Consider the following 27,866-nt stretch of genomic DNA (forward strand, 5'->3'; position numbering starts at 1 on the left):
ACCAAACATAATACATTATGTTTTCATTCATTATTTTGGGCAAAATTTCATTATTATTTCTAAGCAAGCATCCACTTCCTGCTTTCGACCTGTCATATCTTTGTGCATTAAGAACTGTATATCGCAGCGATTAATGTTTATTTGCAAATTTAAATTATTTATGGGTTTTTATTTTTATTTACACATTTACTTGTATTTAATGTTTTTTTTTTTTGTCACCAACTCAACACTTAAAGTTTCTTTGAAAATGTTGTCTTAGAATTATGAATTGATAAAGTGCCATTTTTATAAGAACTACATGACAGCTATTGCTTTGTTCTGATAACAAAACCTTTCACAATAAATTATGTGTACATGTAGAGATAAAATACAGAGATTACCTCATGTTAAAGAAAGTTGGAAGTCCAAAAGCGTTGGACTAAACAATATATGAAGAGGAATAAACTCAAAGAACATGAAGATAATGCAGTTTGAGTATTTCATTTTATTGGTCATACAAAACAGCAGTTTAACATCACTGTTTTATTAGCAGAGGCCCACCTGTTGTGTCTTCAGTTGTTACCACATACATTTAACATGTAATAATACACACACACACACACACACACACACACACACGAGGGCAGTCTTATTTTAACTACTTCACATCTCCTTATACAATCGCTCATTAGTGACATAATTAACACAATGTTGTAATCAAACATTACAACTAATCAAATAAGACAAAACTCGTAGCTCAACTACTCACCATCGCAGCGACAAACGAGTGGAAATAAAATCCTGCTGACCAATGATATAATTTGTGGGCGGGGTGACACATGTAGCCCTGCCCCACATGCAGCTCCACCCCTGCTGCAGGCTGCAGCCAGGACCTTCTCAAGAAACCAGCGCAAAAATGTAGTTTCAAATATGACCACGAGAGGTCACTGTCATTCCACAACCAAGGTTCACAGCTTCACTTACTCGTTAACACATTTGGAGATTTAAGTTAAACTTTCTGGTGTTTTGTCCGTGTATGATTTCACAGTTACACTCCAAATTTGCCATGCAATATAATATTAATAACACAAGTTTATTTAATCTCGCTCTGGTTGTATACGCACTGCGTTGCGCAGTTAATCGCATGACTGTCACCGCCTGTCTCGTGTTTAATTCACTGTTAGCGGTAAATCCTGTCGCTCGTGCTTTGAGCTGCTGAGGATCCAGAGCTCGCGATGGATGACGGGTGGACACATGATTGTGGTGTTTGGCGCTGCCAGGACACTTGAATGGACGAGACCACAACAGGACCTATGAAGTCAGCGAGAGTTATTATAAAGAGAAAACTTGAAATGTTACCTTTCTTTCGTTGGATTATAATGGAAAGCTGTGCATTCATTTAGAGAAGATCAACAAAATGGGCTCAAAATCTCGTTAAGATTTTTTAAGGCGATACTTTTCTTAACATGTAGTTTTGTCACATTTGCCGCTGTTCCAGTTGAAATTAATAATTGAGAAGCGCGCGGGCACAGAGGAGCGCGTGCACAGGTGAAGATTCCACAGGTAAAACAGCATCATGATGCTGACGGAACAAACGCGCTGCTCAGTCTCTTCTGTTTAGTGTTCAGAAACGTCAGAAACGTTAATGGGACATATCATAGACAACCCCTGTGGCCAAAATGAGCGTCTGTTTTCACCTATGGCGGATTCTGCAGATATTCTTGGCAACGATAATCACGGCTGTCACACAAGGTATGTGGATTTCTTCAAGTCTAAAAGTTGGAAGAGCTAAATCACAATGTTTTGTCATTGTGTAGCTATAACATAAAGGTGTATTTATGACCAGAGTAAGAGTTTTTAATACCTGAAAAATGACATGCAGAAAGACTTAAATATCTTTAAATAGAGTAAATGCTAGACTTAAGATCCAGTCTTTCTATAGACAGGCTATTTATCTAATCAAGTCAATGGCCAGAAAACAGAACAAATTGTATAATATACTGTATTCCATTTTTATTTGTTTATTTATTTATATATTCAGTATTAGATACACAAACCCTCCCCCCTTTTGAAACTTATTTTATAGGTTTGATAAACTGTTATCTTTCATAAATTAACCTAGCATAAAAGTTGATAGCTTTAAACATCAAATGTCTAAATTTTGGATACTAAACAGTATACAGCTATTTAAATCATAGAACAGTGTCATAATTTTGACATAATTGGTTTATAATAATCATATCAGATATAATTGGTACAATAAATTACATTTATTGTAATAAAAGCTTTTTTCTAGGCATCTTACTTAAAATACACCTTTTTGAGAGACATTTTGGCTCAGTTGGTACCCTATGCAAGACTTTATATCCAAAGGAAAAGCAGTACTTTTACTTAAGATATTACTCATGTCCAATATAAACTTGCATGCAAAACACTTGAAAACTTAAGATGCATTGCCATTGATATTTTGATAGTAACTTTATTTATGTTTATTTATGTTCATTAAAGTAAATGATCTGCGGAAAGTAACTCAATTGGTGCAACTGGTCAAATTTATATATGGGAATGTGTGATTTTTTAATTTATTTTTATTTTTTCTGCAGCATTAGCATTGCACTATTTTGAATGGGCACAATCTTTCTGACAAACATGATTCTGTATATTATCTGTATCTGTAAGGTACTTAGCTGCAGAAGCTACTTTGCTTTCAGGACCATATCATCCTGGATAAAGGCATGATGAAGATTAAATCCCTAAAAACTGATTTTTGTAAAAGAGGTTCTATCAGAAGTTTTATTGACGTTATTGGATACAGAACTATTACCAACCATTCTTCAAAGTACTTTGCTCACTTCTTGCTCAGTTCCCATTTCTCTCATTTGTCTCAATCTCTTTTGTAGTGTTTTTGCTTGTTTCTCAAGGCATGGTCTGGATAGGATTAGTCCTCATCCTGTCCCAGAAACAGTGTTTTCTACAGCTTCACTCATTTATTGGGACTGAGACATCTGTGCTGTGTGTGTCCTCTATCTTCAGTGGTGTTTTAAGACATTTTAAGATAATTATTTTGTTTGTTTGTTTTTGCACACAAAAACATATAAATGCAAATGATATCAAGTACTGGACTACTGGTTTGTTCAGTCACCATCAGTCATATTGTTGTGCAGTGCAATAACTTCACTTAAATGCATTCAGTGTCAAATATTATATGTTTGTTTTAAAAGTTCAAAGAGTTTAACTGTGCATGATGAATATTGATGGTGGAAAAGAGAGAAAGGGGAAAAAAGCTTTGCTTCCATTCAGTGATGTTCTGCTAAATGTTCATAGTTTTATATTTCATTGGGATGTAACAGGTTAGACTGATATCAGATTACTTTATTTGTGCCGTATGGTCATATGTAGCTATATGTTTTACATTCATTTTAACATTGTCTGTTGAGATTTCTTCAACCCCATCAGATCTCCATTTCAAGTCTTTGTCATGTAGGATGCCCTTAAATCACCTGCTTAGGATTTAATGTGTTGACATTTGGCATTAAGGATGTATTATAAAGGTTAGTGCAGACTTACAAGGTAGTGAGCAAGCTTGCTTTTTGACAATATAATAATGTAGTATAATCACAGAAAGGATCTACTATGTATGTACTAAGAGCTGTAATAATGTTATAGTTATGTCATCAGTATGAAATTCATCCAGCATCAAGTCCCCGATTGGTCAGTGAGAATGGCTTCCTCTGCCATCTGTGCCTGTTTTTGAAGCATATATGGTACTGTAACTGCTGCACTGAATCTCATTGTAATGGATTACATTTACTTAATAAGCCTGCTTTACCCTAACAAGATGTTTGATAAACACAGATAAGCATTATGTATTGGAAATTCATAGATGATCTCTAAATGTCTTGCAAAATGTACATTTGTATTTATTCAGTATTATTTAATAATCATATTGTTCCAGTTTACTCAACATACAAACTTTTTTTTTAAAATTACTTGATTGTGTCAAACTTTTAATTTAAAAAAGGAGATAAATTGTTTTAAATAATTTTAATCGTTTTTAATCATATGGTGAGGATGGGGGTGTTAAATTTCATACCAAGAAAGAGTGTCATTTCCAGTTTTACTCAAAGAAGTCTGAGGTATTTGAAAGTAGAGAGGCAACTGATGATGTGTCTGAAGAGGATGCACATCTGTGCTGTCAGCTAAACTGTTTGTAGTCCTCTGAGTCTTTTCACTGTATTCTCACAGCATGATTTTTTAGTGTTTTCAAAACTACTCAAGAGTTTCCCCTTTTGGAAAAAAAAAAAAAAAAAATTTTCGCATTTCATGTTGGTCTAGACCTCCAGTAAACATTTAGTACAGTGAAACTAAATGCAAATAACAAAATACTATCAACTGTATAATCTATGTAGTTATAGTTCTTAAATTATTTAATACATATAATAAACAATAATATTCATATATTTCAAAGACATTTGTTTTAAATTTGGTATTGTATTGGGTCACCAGTTGATTTCAGATGTAAACCATGGGTTCTAAAGCAAAACCAGCTCAGAATCCTTAATTCAACTTTGGCTGTTAAAACCATTTTGCTAAGCACATACACTCAGCAGAATGCTTAAGGTTGGACTGATAGATAATGCATGGATTTATAGAATATAAGTTATTTTATTTACTGTGTAATTTTAAGTGTTTTTAAATCAAAATAGTATATTTTTTATTTTTGCTTGACCTCTCTATATGGCAGTGACAACCTTTTGTCACTGTACATTAAACATGCACAGTAAACATACTGAGAATTTCAGCATCTAAATGCACATTAAACATACTGAGCATTTATCTCAGTGTTTATCATGCATCCTTAACACTCTTTTCCCCAGAGTGTGGCTAGCAGGCTTATTAGTCCATCATAATCCAGCCAGATGTTGTCTATGTCATCTGCTGAAATGGAGGGTAAATAGAATGGATGCTGACCTCTTGACCTGCAACTGCTAATACATACAGCCCTGCTGATGGCTAGCATAGAGACCCTTACGTGAACTCTGCACTCCAAGCCAAATGTGCAAAATTACTGAATACACAAATACACAAATTTAAAATGTTGGAGGCAAACCACCCACCACAAAGACACATAGGGCCAGATTCATGTGACCAATAACCCACGTCAGAGAACCAATGAACATGCAAATATCATACTTAATTATTAAAATATTTATTTTAAAATTTCAGAGGTACTTCAAGTAAATATATTAGGTGAAAGAAGATTAGATGACAAAATTGTGAATGTGTGCATTGTTAATGTGTTTGAAAGACAAAAGCCTTCCAAAGACATTGAAATACATGGTTAACCTGCAGAGTGATAATTCAAATAATAATGAATGTGTTCATTAGTTGATGAAATGTTGAAACACTTCTTAAACTTGAAATGATTTTTGTAAAGTGGTCAAATGATGTGTGGACACCTGATTAATGACTGATCGTTGCGTGAATGTCCACAAAGCTGGAAGACTTTCTGAATGTACATAAGCAGTATGCTATTTTAGAAAGGAAAAATTTAAAGATGAAAAAAAAAAAAGAATTAGGGAGACTTAATAAATGATGAATAATTTATTGCTATTGTGTAAATAATATGTATTCATGTAATACATAAAAAAGTTGTGGGTGAAAAAAAATTGTGGGTGATATTTCTTTTTTTCTTTTGAAGCAGGTATTGATCTGAATTTATATGTTGTGGGTTGTGGCATTAACTGATCATGAAAATTGATCTGATTTTTAATTAAAGGGCTTAACAGTAAAGAGAAAATTACTCACCCTGATGTCATTCCAAACCTGTATGATTTACTTTCTTATGTGGGACATGAAAAATGTCTCAGTTGTTCCATGCAGGTTTCAGTGTTGTTTTGGGCACCATGCTCAAAAACATTCTTGTTGTGTTTTGCAGAAGAACGTGGTCACATACTATTTTTGCACTGTGTTTAAATGCGTTGTTTATATTGTAACTTGAATATCATATACTATTTTTGTCCAATTCATGCAGGAACCCCGGGTGAATTCAAAGGGTTCACTTTTACTTTTTCCCCCCACAACTGTGCAAAGCACAGAAAGAGAATAATTTCACACAATGTCAACCAGGCAGGATGTTATCCATTTCAGAATAATCTTTTTTTTTTTTCCTTTGCATGTGCTGTCACTGCTTCTGCTGTAAATGTGAGTTTAGGGTTGTCATGTGGTGTGAGTTCAGTGTGAGATTAGTTTGAGTCATGGCCTTTCACTGTAATGACTACATGACCCTACCAGTCCATCTGCTTTTTTAAAATTACTTCCAGGAAATTTATGCCTGCTCTTTTGAGCTCATCTTTGTTATTGGAGTGTTTTTTTGTTTGTTTGTTTGCTTGTTTTTTTATTTATTTATTTTTTAATACACTTTCAATACACTTAATGTTGGGCCTCAGTTTCTGAGTTTACCTGTCTGCAAGAGTTTTTGATGAATCTGCGAGAATTTTGAATTAATATTGTTTCCATAAGATGAAAGTGGTTGAAGATGAGGTGGATTAACATAGGCAGTATTTATCAATATGCAATATATCAAATTTATATTGGGTTTTGAATTTCATCATAATAAAATGTATTATTTCCACATGTGGTACGAGACCAGGATGTTGTTAGTTATCTTTATTTTATGCAGTACTGCCTTTGACAGTCCTCATAATACTATTTGGTCTTCATACAGTGCATTTTATTTATTTATTTATTTTTAACCATATATTTATCTTTTTATGTTCATGTGCAGAAATTTTGCTTTATTGTGCTATTGCTGTGATACACATATGCATTTCTAAGTGAGATTTAAGTGTCATAAAGTATACAAATACTCGTTGGGGCCAGTTTATGTGATACTTTTTTCATTTATAACACTTTTTTTTTCATTATACACTCTTAAAAATAAAGGTTCTTTATTGGCATCAATGGTTCGATGAAGAACCTTGAACATCCATGGAACCTTTCAAATGCAGAAAAGGTTCTTTATTCGCTTGTTAAGTCTGACGTCAAGCATCACCTCTTCCATGACTTCCGGGTCCAAACGCTCTATCAGATGACATGAGAAAACAAAAAAACGGTACTAATTATACACTCACAATGTGAAATAATGCTACCAAAAAAAAACACTAAAAAATCCTACCCTTTAACTCCATACCGAAATCCCAGGTAGCCAGACAATGAAAACATAAATCTAAATAAATAAATATAAAAATTATTTGTATTTGGGATACTGTGAGGACGGAGACTGTAGTGTATGCAGTAAATTTGAAAACGTTTAGCTTAAATGTTTAATATGAATATGAAATGTTTAATATGCTGAGATAATATTCTCAAGTGAAATGAGTTGGGGCTTGGATCCGGAAACAGTGTTCATTAGTGCGTTTGTTGGATGCATTATGGATTGCACTTAACAAAATGTAAAAACACTGTACACACTGTAAAAAATAAAAAACACAATTTGTTGAGTCATCTTAAAATAATTTGTTACCCTGCTGCCTTAAAATTTTAGGTTCAGTCAACTAAAATAAGTTTATTCAACTTGAAATGTTAAGTTGTACTAAGTGACAACTTACATATTTGTGTTTGCTAAACTCAACAGATGGGTAAGTAACCCAGCTGCCTTAAAACTTTAAGCTGATTCAACTCAAATATCTAAGTTGTCACTTTGTATAATTTAACATTTCAAATTGAATAAACTTTTTTTGAGTTGACTTAACTTAAAATTTTAAGGCAGCCAGGTTACAAATTATTTTAAGTTGACTCAACAAATTGTTTTATACAGTGCAGTTGTAAAGGGTTTTTATAAAATGTTTTTGGGGTTCTTTGGGGAACCAAAATGGTTCTTCTATAGCATCAGTGCAAAAACACCCTTTTAGAACCTTTATTTTTAAGTACATATAACCAAATTTGAAAAACTATAGCCATCATAGACATCCAAAACATTCATCCATTTATTCTCCAAAAAGTATATCCTATGTAGTGATTACAGAGATGTTAGGGCCCAGCATTTTGGGCCCAAGGCAGGTTCCCATCCAAATACTTACCAGGCCAAACCTTGCTTAGCTTCCGAAATTGTGGGGTTTCCATTGTTGTATGATCTTAAGCAACATCCAAATAAAGAGACATTTTGGTGGTGCACAGAACAATGTGACCCATTGTATGCCATGTAGTTAACATTAAACCTAATTTCTGTCTTATTCCATTTATGTCTTTGTTATTCTGCAGAGCTGGACAGTCAAGAGATCTCTGATGCCACCAAATCCTCCACCCCATATCCATTGTTCCTTCCTGTAACTTACCAGGTATGGGATGCTGACTACTTTCCATTAAAAGAGGCTGGACAGGACATCATGCGAAATTCCACCATGCAGAGCCACACACAGCCATTTGTTGTGCTCCAAGCGGGACGTCTCCCAGTTATCAATGCCAGCTATGGCCCACTCTCTACCAAATGGGAGATTCCCCTGGACTTAGTGCAGTCGGTGCAGTTATTCCAGCCATCACCACCGGTTTCCACCCTCAACTGGAAAGTCCAGTACTTTGTCCTGACCCGATGGGTCTACTCGTCTTCTCCCAAAGTGCGAGTCCTGTTCTATGTGGCTGGGAGAGACTGGGACAGAGGAGAGAAAGAGAAAGGAACAAAAGATGACCTGCCTTGTGTGACTGTGTATGCCTTCTGGCAGACTCAGGAGGTCCGGGGCTCCTGTGTCATTGGAAATGAGCGTGGCACCTGCATGGCAGAGGTTGATGCTCCTGCAGGTTGGTTCAGCCCAGTTGAGGGCAGTTCAAGTCGGGAAAGACAAGGGCTGAGCCAGGGAAACCCTGTGGAGCTGTATTATCAGGCCCGACCCAGCACCTACGGCCCATGCACAGCAAGTGGGGAGGAGGGCAAGAGGTGGGATATGGGTGATGGAAATGCTGGCCAGCCTCAAGTTGAGTACATGCCTGTGACCCCCATGCAGAGGATCGGGAGCGTTCGGCTCCTGCAGGTCAAACAGGGGGCCATGCCAGTGTCTGTGCTCAGACTGAGAGAGGCTGTGGTCATCCAGACCTCCTCAAAACCACTTAAGAAGACTGATATTGCCTCCTTTTATGTCTATGTGAGGAGCTCAGCCAACCTGGATACTTTCTCCCTCAGGTAAGTCTCATGCAGAGATGTTTGTCTTCTCAAAAAAAAAAGACATATATGGATTTGGAAACACTTTTATCCATAGTGACTTGCAATGAAGATTTACATTTTAGCAGTTCATGCATTTCCTGGGAATCAAACCAGCAACCTTGCTGTTGCTGCTGCTGTGCTCTACTCTTAGGAATGTCTCACCAATGCTTTAATGCTTTATGAGAAACATACCAATAAACTGGAAACAAGATTTTTAATGGATTATGCATTTTTCCTGAAAATACCAGTAATGTTATCATCCTTTCTGGAAGCAGTGCAGATTATCAGTGTGGAGTGGAAAAATACATGTCATGATAATAACATTCAGTGATATTCTGAGCTGTTATTCTGACTGCAGAACTCTGTCTGGGAACATAGTCTGTAAAGCTCATTGTGTAGATTTGAGCATCTAGCTATATGGCTGAAAAAGACATGCACATTTAATCCCTCAGATTATATGTAAAGGCATGCTGTGCCGCAAACACATTTTCTCTCGCTCTCTGAATGCTTTGGCTGTGCATTCATTGTTATGCTGGGCTTTAAAAAAGGTGTCTGAATAGATATTATTTTATCAAAATAAGAGGGATCGTACAAAGTGCATGTTATTTTTTATTTAGTACTGACCTGAATAAGATATTTTACACAGACAAAGACATACATATAGTCCACAACAGAAAATAATTGTTGAATTTTTAAAAATAACCCTGTTTAAAAGTTTACATACACTTCATTCTTAATACTTTGTTTTTACATGAATGATCCACAGCTGTTTTTTTGTTTATTTGTTTGTTAGTTTAGTGATAGCTGTTCATGAGTCACTTGTTTGTCCTGAACAGTTAAACTGCCTGCTGTTCTTCAGAAAAATCCTTTAGGTGCTTGCAAAACACTGATAAATAAACACTGAAATTTGAAGTGGTATAAACATCAAATAAAAAGTATAGCCACACATTACGCTTTACAGCTGCGTTATAACTCGGCTATTCAGTAAAAGTGTGCACAACGGGTTTGGGACAGTGCGTGTAAATAAGTCTGCTTTTGTGGAACTGAAGTTTTTGTCTCATTTTAAATGTTCTCTGAAACAAAAGTATTTAAATACTTATACTGAAGTAAAATAGTAGTAATTGAAGTAGTAATTGAATTTCTCAACATTTTACAACAATAGCCAGATGGTGAAGACAAGAAAAAAGAAACTAAATTACAATGTCACTCGCAATCATCACTTGCACTCTCTGCTACCTGCAACGTCACTTTCAATCCATACAAATCGTGCGTGTTGCCAATGGAGACAAGACGCTGTGGTGGTTAAACGATTAAAACGAATTTAACAGCATAATGCACAGGGTCTTGCAAGTCATCTGTAGGAGATAAAGACAAGTCCTGCGAAGTCTTGCAAATCCGTGGCCAGCAGAACAGCAGAATATGTACGCAATGTGCAAAGTCTCTTGTTAAGTGTTTTCATTCCGTAGAAAACCATAAACACTTAATATGGCTTAATGTATAAGGATACAATAAGCGCCATTAAAAATCAAATTTGATATATGGTTTATTAATTTAATGTACTTCAAGGCAAGCATATGACCATGAATACAATGCGCAAATTTTAACTTTTATACCTACTTGCCCAACAACCGCTTAATGTGGCAAAAAGATGATAAAGACCAAATTCAGTATAAACCTTATTGTTGACAAACTATATACCAGCAGATTTGAATGCGCAATAAGAAATAGGTGATATTAAAAGGACCAACTCCGTATAGGCAAGCAGACATGCCCAGAATGCAGTGTGTTAAATAGACGTTTTCCTCCCAAAGAAAATCATTAATAAAACACAATGATATAAAAGACAATGATATAAAAGGGCTGTAGAGATTATTCTATATGGGAAAACGCGAATAACGCATTGCGTTTATTCTGGGAGACCACATTATGCCACGTTTTGCAGAGGAAAACACTATATACATGTACATTATATTGATACATATATATTTGATCTTTTAATATCTTAATACATTAAACCATATTAAGTGTTAATGATTTTCTACGGGAGGAAAACGCTTAACGAGAGACTTTGCACATTGCGTTCATAATCTGCTGTTCTGTGACATTGTAATTTAACTGCTGTTCGAGTGACATTGTAATTTAGTTTCTTTTTTCTTGTATTCACCACCTGGCAACTGTTGTAAAATGCTGAGATATTTAATTAAAAAATAATAATAAATAAATAAAACACAAATTAAAAAAGACTTCCGAAAGTGCTGTTGTCTGAGAGTACAAGTCTGAGAGTGCATGTCTGAAAATGCAAGTGTGTCTGCAGCCAGACCCTATTGGACTTTTTTTTTTTTACACTTTGGCACTGCACAGCATCTTATTGTCTCCAAAGCCATCTTTATCGTTTGGTTTCTGCATAGACCTGTGCTCACCTCTTGTTAATTAACCTTTGTGCGTGAATCAGTGGGTGGGACTAAACAGGCAATGATGTAAAAGCAGGCGTCGATCTTCTTCTGCAGAGGTGGTTTTCCCTTTTGGTTTTCCCTTTAACTCCTTCTGTTTAAAGAAATGCATTTGGGTTGTGGAAGAATTTGTGATGCAGTGGATTTCAGCACTAAGAAATGTGGGAAATCACCGAAAATTAAATTAAGAAGTTTAAGAAGAGGAGATTCAAGATGCCCGTTGTAGACTTTTGAAAATATGCTCTTTCTGTAAAGCTGCTCTATTTCTTTTATGTGTGATCATGTATGTGCACTTTTTTCATGTGTAGACCATTTTACATTCACATGTCAGGTTGTGTCTGTGTTTTTAGGGTCTTAGAGGACAGCTGGACCTGTTGTCCTTGCCATCCCCCTAATCCCCTTCATTCTTAACATCCATCTCTGCTGTGTCAGACTTCCCTGGTGAAGTTCAGTCCTCTCTGAAGCACATTTCAGTGTGTTTGAGCCCCCCTTTTTTTTTGTTTTGCTGATATAGCATCTCTCTCTTTATTTAAGCCCTGTTGCTCTTGCCGCTTAATCATTGTCTCTTAAATCTCAGTCTGTCCACAACCAGCTCTCCTCTATACAGCTCACATCACTCACTGCAAACTCACTGCGGACAACTGTCCCACGAGATGTGCCTTCTCTTCTCTTCTCTTCTCTTCTCTTCTCAACATTTAAAATGCACACAAACATGATTACATTTCTGCCTGTTATCTATTAATCAATTTTGAAAATGGCTCCAGATGGTCAATAGATACTTTTCATTAACTAGCGCTATTATCAAATTATGAACAATTGCTCAGTTGCCCTTGAAGCATTGAGATATTAACAGATGTGAGCTTTGGTGAGGTTTAATATGTCATGCTGTGATATCCCACTGCTGGCTTTAATGGTGATGAAAATGTAGAAATGAAAAATATATCATTAGTATTGGTCCTGAAGGATTTGTTTGAATGTTGTTGTTGTTATCATAGCCTCCCCTCAGGATGTCTCAGTATGAAGTGTGAATCAGACATGACCACTTTAAAAATGATAGTACACTACTCAGTGGTGCAATAGCAGTAGAGCATTGTTATTGTAGAGTATTCTTACTAGGGTGAACTCATAAAATACAAACATATGCATGCATTAAGATTATGTTAACTAGTTATGCATATGCATATATGTGGGTTATTTGTGATGCTTTTATTTGCATGTATGCTTTGCATTCTTCGCAAAATGGTGGATCTAATGTTTGGGACAGAAGGAAAGAGGGACAAATGGATGCTTACTATTGTGTGAAAGAAGTGTGCTCAACTGTATTGAAAGTATACTTGTTCATCATTTATTCTGTTGTCATTTACTCACCCTCAAGTCATTTCAAACAGTAGGCGTAATTTTCTGGGTGGGACAGGTGGGACATGTCCCATCACTTTTTGCCAGGGTCGATATTGTCCCCACCACTTTTTTGAACATCTTGCAGCATGGATGTAATGCTGATTAAAACATTTGTTTCTGTTAAATTCACATGCGAGCGCTTTAGTGTATAGCTTGATGTTGCAGAGACTAATATTCATTCCAGGTAAAAAAAAACAAAACAAAATACACATAGATGTCCCCCTCATCTTGATATAGGATCATTGATGAACCCGAAGCCTCTAACATTTAAATACATGAAAAACTGCTTCAACAAAAATGGCATTATTACATTTAAAAGTGTATTTTAGTTTTATGTAAATGCTTGTCAGTACATTAGGCTGTGCATTTTACTGTATTCCAAGAACAGTAAAAGATATGTAAATTATGAAATTACATATGAAGTTGTTGTTAGGTTCAAGTGGGTCAAAAAGCCACTCTAAAGGTTAACTAATTACATTTTATATCAGTTTTAACTAGGGATGCATGATATTATCGGACTGATATCAGAATCGACCGATAATGGCTTTAAAGGTAAATATCGGCATTGGCCCGATATGAAAAATTATGCTGATATGTCTTGCTGATAAGAGGAATTGATAAGAGGAATATGTTAACTCAGTGTGCTCAGGGTGTGCTACCGATTAGATCACGTCAGCAGTGTGGCTCATTCTTGAAGCAATATTTTGCCTGAATGGTGATTGCATTCACTGTTTTAAACTGAGAATGCACATACAGAATGAGGCTTTCGATGTGTGATAACCAAGTAAATAATTATAGCACGTGGCAGCCTCACCTGGGTCCTATAATGCCCATTTGGTAAAAAGTAGGGATGTCAGTTTTTGATCATTTCCATGATCGATTGTCGTTTAAATCGTAAACTTTAATGCTGCAATGCGTCTAGTGCAGTAGCAAATAGTGGCATGACAGGATGTGCAATGCCACTCAAAATGCCAGCTTCTGCACCCGAATAAAGTTTTTTGTTTTGTTTTGTTTTTTTGTCAAAAAAAAAAAGGCTAGTAGTAGGACTGTTTTTTCACTCATTTGATAAAAAATAAAGAGAGCGCGCCACTGTACCATTTGGGATCATTTTACTGTTGGCTGTTTCATATCCAGTCACAAGACCGTTGAAATGCGCCTTTTTAAATGGTTTCACGGTGCTCGTTGTTGTATTTTGAAACATTCACAATGTTTGCAATTAACATGATCGGCATTTAAAATAAACTGATCCCAAAAGTTTACATTTTTAATACATTTTCATGTAATTGGACTTGACATGCAATTAAGTTTCTTTTCTTTACTTTTCGATACACTGTTTTATATATATATAAAGGATTAAGCTAAATTATACTTCTTTTTCACAAGGGTGTGTTTATATTAGATTAGTAAATTAGTGTTGTGTACAGCCATCAGTTTATTATTTCATTGAATTATATATTTGATGTTACTGAAATCATTGCCAGCCTTCTCAGCTCTGTATTTTGGTTTCTAAATCACACTGGGATCAATCATTGTGAACGCTTCACCCAATCAAGCCTTTTGAAAAATAGCTACTCCTTCTCATCTGAATTTCATCACATATAAATCTGTCAGGAGGCCCGTTAGGAATCACCATGATAAATTTCATCTGTAGTCATGCTCATATTTTATCAAGCAGAAAGTGACACGTATCACAGTTGCATTACAGCTGGTCATAAATTAGAAGGTTGTGAGGCAGGAAAGATAAACTGATGCTCAGTGATTGTTTTGATTAAATGAGTGAATCTTCATAATTTAGACTAGTCTTTTCATGATTCATATGCTGTGAGACTAATTAGAAATGTCTCATTTGGTTTTATCATCTCACTGTCTTGCTAAATGCAATGGTAAGGCTTTTGGAATATTCAGGAAGGGTTTGTTAATAAGAAAATACAGAATCAGGTTGAATCAAAAAGTATCAAATGTGGATCCCTGGGAATTGACAACATTGGACCATATACATGATAATTTAAGAAACAATTAACAGGCTTGAATATATATATATATATATATATATATATATATATTTTTTTTTTTTTTTTTTTTTTTACAGTCATGAAAGCTTGTATTTTCTTAATACAGTCATGACCAAAAATATCTGCATCCTTGCAATTCAGTCAGAAAATGCAACCCTTCTCTCAGAAAATTGTTGCAGTTGTAAATGTTTTGGTACTCACATGTACTTTTTTTTGTTTGTTTGTTTGCATTGGAACAACACAAAAAACAGAGAAAAAAAGCAAAATCTGATACAGTTCCACACAGAACCCAAAAAATGCACTGGACAAAAATATTGCTGCCCTTAACTTAAAGGAGAACTCCACTTACAGAACAACAATTTACAAATAATTTACTCACCCCCTTGTCATCCAAGATGTTCATGTCTTTCTGTCGTTAGTTGTAAAGAAATTATGGTTTTTGAGGAAAACATTTCAGGATTTTTCTGCATATAATGGATTTCATTGGTGCCCCGAATTTGAACTTCCAAAATGTTGTTTAAATGCAGCTTCAAAGGCCTCTAAACGATCCCAGCCGAGGAAGAAGGGTCTTATCTAGCAAAAAGATTAGTCATTGTTTTTGAAAAATAAAAATGTGTATATTTTTTAAGCACAAAAGCTTGTGTATCACAGGCTTTAGAATGCGCGTCCACGGGTCGTTCTTGAACGATTCGTTCATTTTGAACAAATATTTAATGTGACTCGGGAAGAAAAGAGTCGTCCTTCGTTCATCTTATGGGGCTGTCACGTGATGCTGATTTTGCTAAAATGAATGAAATGACTCGAAAAAAGATTTGTTTATTTTGCTGAAGGAGACTCCGAAAGGTCCGAATCGGTAAAATGATCGTAATGATGTCTTCGAATCACCACAAGTTTATTGTCTGTGTACTCTGTCTCAAAAAGGTAGAGTATGTCAAAAAACTCCATGTTATTTTCTCCTACAACTTCAGAATCGTCAGACATCGTTGTACCTTTTTGTTTATAAACAGCGTCTGATTTACGTGCACTTTCTTAGTCTTTGCGTGTTCGCTTTGTAAACACTGGGTCTGTAGTTCCGCCTACGTTCTGTGTGACCTTTCGACATGATTCAATAGTACGTGGACGTGCATCCCAGAGCCTGTGCTACACAAGCTTTTGTGCTTAAAAAGTATACAAATTTTTATTTTCAGAAAAAAATGACAGATCGTTTCGCTAGATAAGACCCTTCATCCCTGACTGGGATCGTTTACAACCACATTTGGGATCATTTGAAGCTGCATTTAAACTACATTTTGGAAGTACAAAATCGGGGCACGAATGAAGTCCATTATATGGAGAAAAATCCTCAAATGCGTTCCTCAAAAAACAATTTCTTCACGACTGAAGACAGAAAGACATGAACATCTTGGATGACAAGGGGGTGAGTAAATTATTTGGGAATTGTTGTTCTGGAAGTGGAGTTCTCCTTTAATATTTGGTAGCACCCCCTTTGAAAAAAATAACTGAAATCAATCGCTTCCTGTAACTATGAATCAGTTTCTTACACCTCTCTACTGGAATTTTGGACCACTTTTCTTTTGCAAACTTCTCCAGGTCATTCAGATTTGAAGGACGCCTTCTCCCAACTGCTGTTTTGCAAGGGTGACAATATTTTTGGCCATGACTGTAGATCTTTTGAATCAATGATTCCCATTTTGAGTTCTCAATAGTCAATATTTCAGCCCTAAATCATGATTGACCCTGGACCACAAATCCAGTCATAAGTAGCACGGGTATATTTGTAGCAAAAGCCATTAATACATTGTATGAGTCAAAATTATCTTTTTCAAATTTTTTTATTTTTTTTCCCACTATTCAAATAGTTGTATTTCGGCCAAATATTGTCCTATCCTAACAAACCATACATCAATGGAATGCTTATTTATTCCACTTATCTATTCAAATCTTCCAAAAATTGACCCTCATGACTGGTTTTGTGGTCCAGGGTCACAATTCAACACTGTCATAAAAAGCCACTCCCCTCAAATATGATGCCAGAAAGATCAAACCATTTTTTTCCAAAGAGAGAACAGTTAAGAATAAAAGAGTTTAACAGATAATTCAGGATTTCTCAGAAACGCAAATACAAATGGACCACAAATGGCACCATTTCCTCAGAATAAGCCAATGGCATTTTGTTTATCCCGATGTTCCTTACATTTGGCACTTGGTGTGTGTGAATTCTGGACGCGTGTGTTTTCTCCACCACTTGCCCATTTAATATTCTCAGTATGGTTCTCTGGCATTTTCTGTACGTGTTTGAGTATGTGCATGACATTTCAAAGCCTACATTCATTATGTGAAATGTCAGGGATGTCTGATGGATAATTGAAAAAGGACTCGCAAATGGACTCGTGATATCAGATGTCGAGCTTGCTCTGATATACCCTCTACCAAAATACTCTGAGGTTCATAACAGTGACAGACAGAAGATGATTTGGGATGGATGTTTCACAAGTTGTTTGGTCTCCATAGGTCAAATGGATTGATTTGGTTTGGAGTGTTAAATGCCGGTCTTGAACAGATGTTTCAGGGGATTGACAGAGAGGGATAAGTGTGGACTTAACGTACTGTGAAGGGGCATCTCCATCAATTTTTTAAGGGGGCCAAAAGTAGTAGCCGCTGAAACAAATGTTATCAGATTTATATAATGATTTGTTTAATGACAGCCAGCATTAGAATTGTCTTTACTGTCACTTTTCTGTTTGCACAGATATTCTATTGCATGAACACATAAACTAACATCTAATTCCTGTTTTGAAACTGCTTGTACTTTATTTATAATGATACAATTTAAATAGGAAATGATAATAGATAAACATTATGAACTATGTTGCATTTGAAACCTTCTTGCTTTACTTAATGCATTTGGAACTAGAAGTAAAAATGCACAGTCAGAAACTTGCAGAGGAAAGATGACAAAAGAAAAAAGATATTGTGAGAGATTAAAACATTTTGTTCAAGAGAGGGAGGGTCAAATCTGGTCTTACGTCTGAATAGTCCCAGAATCTTCTCTGTCAATGCCAAGATTAGTGCTCCCAAGAGCCCTTCACTCAAGACAGTGATTACATCTTACAAGAACAGGGTACAGATGGTCTTACACACACACATACACAATTCTGAACACAAAAAGATCATATTTTTTAAACAAGCCCAACATAACCGTAACCCAATGTTACATGCACACAATACACAAATCTTGCTGTTTTCATTAATAAAATCAACATAACATAATCTTCCCTGCTCTTATGTTTGCAAACATGATTATGTGTGTATGTTCGAACGCCCTAACAAATCTGGCCCGATTACCAAGCACTCGAGCAGGCAGGCAGCTAGGGTCTTACAATACAGCCCTTGTGAGACTAATATCTTGCCCTATGGAGTTTTACAACCACTCATGGAGAAAAAGACCCTTCAGCATCAGATGAAAACACAAATATGGCTCTGACATTACAAAAGATTTAACGGGTGCTGAAATCTGGAAGGTGCATTTTGCAGCAGTCATTTTAACAGTCTTTTATCATTGTGCTTATATTGATATACTCTGTGTGGCTGTATTGGTTCTCGGGAAGCTTTTAGATTCTGTTCCAAGAGCTCTAATGGTCCCTTGAGCTAAACAGGATTTTGGCACTATTGAACTGACAAACTTCCTTTTGCCCGTGGAAACATAACGTTGTGGTTGTATGATCAATTATATTGATACATTTTTCTGATTATAGTGTGTTATGGGGTCAGTGTTTGTAAAGGTTTTAAAGAAACAGGAACTCGGTAGATGTTTCCCTCAGATGGCCTTAAATGAACTACTGAGAGCTGCTGTGTATGAACAGAGGAAGATTTGGATTGTAAAATATATAAGTGTCTCTTTTCATTTGTTAAAATGTTTTTGGGTTTTTTTATGCCCATGTGTGTAGGTCTGGGTTGTCATGACCGTCCAGGCTTGGCTAATTGGGTCTGATGTGGATGTCATTGATTTCCTGTCCTCTGTAAGGGAACGGAGACAAACATCCTTTTCTTTGCCCCCTGTATTTGAAACCACGCTGTCAGTCTCAGCTTTGCACTCATTGAACAGGCCATCCTTGGCCTCATCTCCCCCTGCCATACACGTCCACCCACACATGCAAACCTGCTATGTATAGAAACACAAGCATTGCTTTCCAATGAGGATGGAACTAGTGATAAATGAAACACACTTGCACACTAGGAATGTGCATAACTGCAGTTTCAAAAAACAGTATGAAATCCACCTGAATGTATAAAATATTACCTGTATTTATGGTACTTTAAAGGGGATAAAAGTGAAGACCCACCTTTTACCTTACAAACTTTCTGACAGGTGTTCCTGTAGCTCAAACAGCAGAGTATGTTGCTAGCTATGCCAAGACAAGGATTGATTTCCAGAAAATGCAGGAATTGATAAAAGTATGTTACATACTTTCACTTAAGGAGATGTTACACTGATTAATTACACTAGTGGAAACCTATAAATGTTAAATAACAAAGGGCCCAGAATCAAGCCTTGGGGGATACCATGTTATCACAGTTTACCCAGTATATTATTTGGATTTTACTACTCCCAATTTGTTTGTCATAACAGTCTGTGAGATAGTGTGAACGAACTTTTGTGTTATTAGTTTAACCAGTAACTAACATGTTTGTTTGTGTTACTGATATACACTCTGCAGTCTATTCATAATTCATACTTTTTTTTCCATTTTTCTTTATAACTATTAACAGAGCCATGGTAAAAAAGGGTGTGTCCTTCCGTAAAGTCACACCTAGCAACGCGGCACTATGGGACATCACCCTAGACACAGGTCCAGATGGGAGTGTTGGAGTAATCTGTCAGAGAAAGTCAACTACAAATGTGAAAAGGTGAGTGTGTCTGTTAAGGAAAATGTAATAATTTAGATGATGATTAGGCAGTGACTAACTAACTCTCATTGGCGACTCTGATTAAACATTGCCAGGCAGGAAATATTGTTCATGGAAACCATGATTTTACATTTTAAAGCAGATTGGTCAAAGTGGATTCCTGTAATTATTCCTGTAATTTGTTGATTAGTCATTATCTGTTTAATAAAACCGCTGGATTTATGCTTTCACTTTAAAGTGAATTATCCACAAAAGCACCAAAGAATGGCTAACCTTTTCACGTTTTTCTTTTTTCACGTACCCCTTTCCCCTTTTTTTAACGTTTTAGGTTGCACCCTTATGTTAACCTGCTTTAAATCACTTTTTTTTCGCATCAATCTACACTCCATACACCACAATGACAAAGCACAAAACAAATTTGTGACAACTTTACAAATATATTAAAAATAAAACACTAAAATAAGTACATTGCATAAGTATTCAGTACTCAGTACTTAGTTGAAGCACCTTTACAGACTCAAGTCTTTTTGGGTACACTGTAAAAAATAAAAAAGTTGAGTTAACTTAAAAAATTAAGTTAATCTGCTGCACAGCAATTTTGAGTTTACTCAACTTTAAAGGAGGGAAGTTGTGCCAACTCATATATAAAAGTTCAGTGAACTTCAGTGAGTGAACTACCAGTCAGAGTTGGCACAACTTAGTTCTTGAAGTTCAGTAAACTCAAAAATGCTTTGCAGCAGATTAACTGAAATTAAGTTGACTCAACTTAAAATATTAAGGTTTACTGAACTGAGTTTACTGAACTTCAAGAACTAAGTTGTGCCAGTAATTTTTTTCTTGAAGTTCAGTAACCTCAAAAAAGCTTTGCAGCCGGTTGCTTTAGTATTTTAAGCCAACTCAACTGCATTTTTTACTATGTAAATGTATAACTTTAAATCTTACATCCAGACTCTAAGCCACATTGTATGCTCCTCCACATCCTTTAAGAATACAAATGCATGCAGTATGAACAATACTGTAAATATAACACAAACAAGATTTTGTCATCATTACAGAAAGTATTTATTGGCATTCTGCAAAATGAACACAATTTAGCTTTTCTCCACTCAAACTATGATGTAACTAGGATGTGACTATTTACAATAAAAACACTCTTAAACAAAAAACACACACTTAAAAATTATTTTTTTAAGTGCCAGGAAAATGTAACATTAAAAATATTAAAATTCTGCAGCCTTAAGTAAAGTTTTAAATCAAAAGTCACAAAAAAACTTTTATATAATTTAAAGGAAGCTAAACTTTACCGTCATTTTAAACGTTCATCTTGCTCCATCTATTATTTTGGCGCATCCATAATGCAACAAACACACTGGATCAAGAAGCAAAATATTTCAACTATTAACACAACACTTAAAGGAATAATTCAACCAAAATTATTCTGAAAATTTATCATTTACTTACTCCCATGTTGTTCTAAACCGTTGTTCACACTCAACACAAATTAAAATATTTTAATGAAATTTGAGAGACTTCTGTATTGAAAGGCTGTTCACCCAAAACTTCAAAGCGTTCATAAAGAGATCATAAATAATTAAATAAATATATAAGTTAATATGAATTGAGCAGTTTAAGTCTCCTGAAGAGACGCAATTGTAGGGATGCATGAAATAGGATTTAGAAAATAGTACATTTGAAAATAGTTTATTTTCATTAATATTAGTATATTTATACCTTTGATACTAGTTTTACTTATTAATATTATTTACATATATTATCTATTAACATTTTTGTTTTTCCTATAATGTATTTTAGCCTGTATTAGGGTTTTACACACTCACACAAAAACTAAACAAAACAGCATTTAGTTTCAGTTAGGTACTTTTATTTTTTTTTAATTGACATGAACTTGAAGCAAAAATGAAAATGCTCTAAAAACAGTTATTGGCTAAATACAAATAATAAATGACAGTTGACAATGAACATGAAAAAAATACATCAGAAAGTAAAAATAGAAATAGAAAATAAATGACAAAATTTCCAGGAATAATGTATCTTCAGGATCCTCTGTGATGCCTTTAAGCCCATCAATGTGGTGTGATTGAGTGGCAGTTTCTCTGCAGATGATGAGGTTGTGAATATGATGCATCTGAAATACACAGTTGAGTTTACAGTTAAAGAGTGTCCATGTGTTTATGTAAAAACAATTATGCTTTTGAAGGCCATATGCAAAAATTGACATATAAGCAGTATGCCCTTCAAAATATTAAAAAAAGAAAAAGTGATTTAAAGTGGGATCTTAGGATAGTTTTATATAGCTTTAACACTTAAGCATAGACTCAAGTAATAATTTTAAGAAAAATCTAACAATGAATAAACTCATTACCTCTATTACTTAGTGGAGAAGAGAGTATCCTTAACCGAACAGAGCTGGTCACACAAAAAAGAACCTAAACAAAAGAAAAAGACATTATTGGCAATGGGAAACAAGTTACAATATGAAAGTTAACATTTTATAGACACTGTAAGAAAGAACTTCACCTGTTGAAACTGTGTTGATAGTCTGTGTAGCTGGATAGTTGATGTCCAGAAAATGAGTAATGAGGTGTTTTGACAGTTACAAGTTTTTTTTTTTTTTTTTTTTTAAAAAGCCAGGAATAAAAAAAAAAAAAACCTGAACTCGGTTCTAAATAGACCTTTAAAGAACCATCTTTTTAGAGTGTACTTATAATGCAGTGCTAATTGACATAGCTTTTAAGCTATCACTGTATAGAAAACTAAAATATAATACGATTTCTGGGTTTTTTTTTTAATACATGTTATATAAGGCTCAAACTCACAGCACTTGCAGAGATGGAGCAGCATTTAGTGTGAAATGCATGATGTGTAATGTGATCACGTCTCTTCAGAAGACTTTGTTTAAACCATTCGATTCTTATGTATTTGTTTTACAATCTCTTTATGAACATTTTGAAGCATCAGAATTTTAGGTGAATAGTTTTTCAGTGAATGGACAGAAATATCTCAGGTTTCATTAAAAATATCTTCATTTGTGTATTAAAGATGAACAAATGTCTTATGGGTTTGGATCGACATGGCTGTGAGTAAATGACGAAAGAATTTTCATTTTTTTTTGGATGATCTAAATTAAGCCAAAGAGGACAGCAACAGCAGTGGTAAGGCCATGTATATATTCCAACACAATCTGCGTCTCTAGTACTACATCCTAGGCACCTTTAGGTTTGAGTGGATGACAACATCATCTTCCAGTAATAGTTAAGATGCTCATCTTCATACCCTTGGTGTGGACATCCTCTGGCTTTGTGTCCTGCAGTAAAAAAAAAAAAAAAAATTTATTTTCCTACTAAATATTGACATTAAATGTTTAAAACATAACAAAAATAATAATAATAAAATTCTGGATAAGGACTAGTTTTTACCAGTACAGAAATAAGTCAGAAATAATACAAAAAATACATGTATAAAAAAATACTGCATATCTTCACTGTATGGAATAAACTGACTCTTATTGAAGCTGCTAAATTTGTTCAGTCAAGAGGAGCAAGTGTTGTCTTAGCTTTTTATTTATTTATTTATTTATTTTTTGTAACATTAACGGAACAAATATCAGCAGGTTTATGAGGCTAACGTTAATGCACGGATCAAATTTACTGACACAGGCGATTTTGTCTCAGACGTTGACTCTCATTTCAGACTTACAAGTGATTGTTTATGTAAATAATCACATTTTGACATAACTTTATGTGTATTTGACAATTTAAGCGAACTAAGCTGCTACAGAGAGATGAATCTGTGATCGCATATTTTCTGCACGCTTCGGTTGTGTCAATAAACACGTTTATCATCTTACACGTCTTGCACTTTCACATATATGCACCAGTATCGCGGATTCACAAAAAAACAAAAAACAAAACAACAACAACAACTGTGTGCCAGATAAACTAGTAAGTTATATTGCCTAGCACAACGAAATACAACACATAATTAACCTCTATCTGGTTAATTATATACTCGTTTAATCGACATTTGAACTGTATCTATAAAAATATATCTGTATACATACCTTGCAAATGCTACCGTTAGCTGATCGTGCTTGGAAAAACAAAGCTAGCTAACTAGTTATCCGCCAGACTTCATTCAGCAGTGTTTATTCTTTCTTTAAAGAACATTTACAAACCTGTGTAGTTTATTTGGCTTACTTTCTATATTAAATCTGGGCAGAAAGAACTTACCTTAAAAGAAGACATCCACTCCCTTTGCCATCGTTGTTTATGTTTGAAGCAGTAAACTCCATGTATAGTTCAGCGACGGCACTTTGCGCATGCGCAATAATGTCAAGTTGACCGCTCAAATGAAGAAATAAAAATACTGAGTTTGCTCAACTTTCTTATTTGTGTTCATTGAGAAAAATATAGTAAACATTGAGTTAACTTGTTTTTATGTGTAAACTCAACATTTTGCTTAAAAATGTGTCCACTTGACTTACATTTTTAAACTGAGTGAACAATTTGCAAGTTGGAGTTTTTACAGTGTATGATGCGACAAGTTTTGCACATCTGGTACCACCACGCTTTACTGTTGGGATGCTACTGTGCAGGTGATGAGAAGTGCCTGGTTTCCTCATACATGATGGTTGGAATTGAGGTTCATCAGACCAGAGAATCTTGTTTCTCACAATCTGTTTCCCCAGATCTGTGCCTTGATGCAATGCTTGTCTCTGAGCTCTACAGGCAGTTATTTTAGCTTGGTTTTTCTCTGATATGCATTTTCAGCTGTTAGATCTTTTATTGAGAGGTGTGTGCCTTTCCAAATCATACTCATTCAAATAAATTTGCCATAGGTTAACTCCACTCAAAGTGTAGGAACATCTACAAGAAATATGAATGCTCCTGATCTAAATTTCAAGTGTCCCAGAAAAGGGTGTGAATACTTATGCAATGAAATAATTTCAGTTTTTTATTTCTAATAAATTTGCAAAATTGTTACAAACCTGTTCTGTGCTTTTCTTTTTTTTTTGTAAATAGCAGTTTAATATAAAGCTGCCACATAACAAAACATGGGGGGGTATGAATACTTTTGTAAGGCACTGTATATGTTTGCCACTGAGATCTGCATGTATGTGCATGGTTTACTATACATGCATTAGATGGGAGCACAGGTCAGGGTTGTACAACAGCGTGTGTCAGAATCCTATTAGTGAAAGCCTAACCTGAATTCTCCTCACTATTTATGGTTGTAGTCAGAAACGATTCTAGGATTTCAGCCTTTGATTTGAGCATGAGATGATCTGGCATTTCTTGCCTTGAGAGCAAAGTCACTAAATCATGAGTAAGAATCTTGTTTGACTGACATCATTTTTAAACCAATTTATATGGCATATGTTTATGTATTTGGTTGCATTTTATTTTTTGATTTCACTGAGAATAATAAAGAAGAAACGCATGCATCTAGAAGATGAATAAACGCTTCATGTCGCCTATGACAGTGTCTGTTAATTTGAACAAATTTTACATTTTTTTTTCTTAAAACTGGTAAGTGAAGGATTCAAGCTGACCTCAGATAGCTCATTACAATTGCTGCTACACAACTGTTAACAATGTCAGCTAAAAACCTTTTTTTCACCCTGATGTCAAACCTGTATGACTTTCTTTTGCAGAACATAAACGAAGATAGTTTAAAGAAAAATGTTGGTAACTAAACGGACATCATATTTTTTCAAAATATTTTTAATGTTCTGCAGAAGAAAGAAAGTAATATGCAGGTTTGGGAAAATTTTAGGGTGAGACGATGTAATTACTCCATACAACACTCCTGGGTGAACTATCCCTTTAAGTTAAGAAACTACTTTTTCTCAGAATTAACTACATCTTTCTATGCTATATTTGCATAAACATTTAACCAGCTGGTGTTAATGTTCATTACAATTGTTTTAAGAAGGTTTAGATATATTTTTTAAGTAAGTGAATTGTTGCTTCTGGCCAGTAACAGTCTTAAGTATCTATATCTTTTTGAGAGAATGTTGCATTGTTCTCATTTTGGATTTTCCTGCCTCATTGACAAGGATAAGAATAGTTTGTTGGACTAAATATGTTATATGAAATGAAATTTGTGGTGTCTAATTCACATCTTAAAACAACAAGTAATCACTTAGAGCTAAATATGTTACGGTAGACGTCCATATTCAAGAGGTAATGTTGAATTAATGTTACTATATTCTGTGATTTAAATATTTTGAATTGAATCAGTCTTAAGAATAGTAATGAATGATTCTGTTTGTATGACTTAAGACATTTTTACAGTAGTTTGTGGAATAATGTTGTGTTATTAATTAAAGGAGGAGTCCACTTCCAGGTCAAAAATGTACAGATAATGTACCCACCCCCTTGTCATCCAAGAGTTCACTTTCTTTCAGGTCAAAAATGTTTTTTGAGGACAGATAATGTGGACCCACCCCAAAATGCAATTTAAATGCAGTCATCCAAGATGTTCATTTTTATCTTTAAATACTTTTTAATTTCTTCAGTCTTACTCTGTGAACTCTGTGTATTCTGGCTCAAATTATGTTTTTTCTCCTTCAACTGCAAAAATCATTTTCAGGATTTTTGCAAAGTGATATTTTGTTTTCCTCAGAAGGTGCAACATTTGATCTTCATTTATGTATGTTCTTCTCCTTTAATTGATGCTCAATGTACCTGTTGCATGTTTTTATTTTTGTTTCATATGTGATAAATCATGGTCATATGGACCCAGGATCACTAGCTTATTTTATCAAGGATTTTTTTCCAAAAGTAATTTCAATGTCATTCCCAGTTATTAAAATACTTGCCTTTCTGGCTGTAAAAACATATGCATGCATGCATTTATATACAGTTATGCCATTGACACAAAATAGCCATCTGAACTCTTTGGTTCATCTCCAGAGCTTGAAAGCTGTGCATTTTAAAGCTAAAATTTAAGACAGATGCATCAGATTAGGGTGATCCCATGTTCTATCGAAAGCATTATGCTGCACATTGACAGGATTGCACTACCATGAAGTTAAAATGATATGGCTTGCTGATTGCTAAGAGGTTAATACCACAAGCTACATATCTTTTAAAGTCAACATGAAATCATAATGCAGCATACAACCTACTGCCCTATTTATTTTCACATTGAATGTCCTGTTTTGCTTGGAAATATGTCACATTATGCAAGTAAAATGGGTTGTGAATGGCAACAGTGGTATGATCAATATACAGTTATTGACTTACAAGTGCACTTAGTTATTTAGAATCAAACAGCAACTTGCAAATGCAGCTGTTTGTTTGACCGTTTGATCACAGAAGATTAAGAGGCTTTACAGTATATGATGTGTGGTGTTTAATGGCACATTCTCTTACAGGGCAAGTAAACTCCAAGCAGTTCTTCAGATGGATTTTGAAGTGGAGGATGTCAGCAGTCAATCAGAGATTCAGGTGATTAAGTGGGAGTTGACGCTTCCTGATGAAGTCAAAATGACGGGGGCGTCTGAAGGTACCATGAGGATCTACACCACTCAGAGGGACTTTGTAGGCCTGGCTCCTCTAGTTATGGTAGGTTATGGTACTTCGTTAAAGATAGGGGAAAAAAAGTAAAAAGTCTCTATGTGAAGTTTCTATCTGAGACAGTAAAGTATCTTCATTACTTATTCAGTGGTTTTTTGAAAGACAGAATTGATCCAGCAGGGTACCAGGGGCTCGGCACTGTGACAGAGCTTGTAAATGCGACAAGCTTCATCTGCAAGACCGATCATGTTGACCTTTGGATTGTGTCCAAACATGAGCAGATTTAAGCATAATCAATCAGATTTTCTGTAGCAGCTCTAATATACAGCTGGACACTGTCCCAGAAATCTGAAAACAGCACAGGACAGAAAATGGCCAA

General features: G+C 35.0%; 1 protein-coding gene and 1 long non-coding RNA gene across 2 annotated transcripts in view; one reads left to right on the plus strand and one right to left on the minus strand.

Annotated features, from left to right (window-relative positions):
- The first annotated feature begins 1,140 nt into the window (after window positions 1-1,140).
- The window catches only part of LOC127170225 (transmembrane protein 132D), a 42,258-nt gene continuing 15,532 nt past the window's right edge, over window positions 1,141-27,866 (plus strand). Inside the window, exons 1-4 of the mRNA XM_051118065.1 lie at window positions 1,141-1,731; window positions 8,242-9,154; window positions 19,806-19,943; window positions 27,346-27,535. Of these exons, the coding sequence (XP_050974022.1) occupies window positions 1,659-1,731; window positions 8,242-9,154; window positions 19,806-19,943; window positions 27,346-27,535 (1,314 nt within the window). The 5' untranslated portion in view covers window positions 1,141-1,658. The remainder of the gene's footprint in view (window positions 1,732-8,241; window positions 9,155-19,805; window positions 19,944-27,345; window positions 27,536-27,866) is intronic.
- LOC127170231 (uncharacterized) lies at window positions 21,816-24,438 on the minus strand. Its single transcript, XR_007828330.1, has 4 exons — window positions 24,194-24,438; window positions 23,175-23,268; window positions 22,327-22,390; window positions 21,816-22,089 (listed from the first exon to the last, which is right to left on the minus strand). It is a non-coding gene; the product is annotated as an uncharacterized LOC127170231 (long non-coding RNA).

The sequence above is a fragment of the Labeo rohita genome, chromosome 8 (genome assembly GCF_022985175.1).
Source record: "Labeo rohita strain BAU-BD-2019 chromosome 8, IGBB_LRoh.1.0, whole genome shotgun sequence".
Classification (NCBI taxonomy): Eukaryota; Metazoa; Chordata; class Actinopteri; order Cypriniformes; family Cyprinidae; genus Labeo; species Labeo rohita.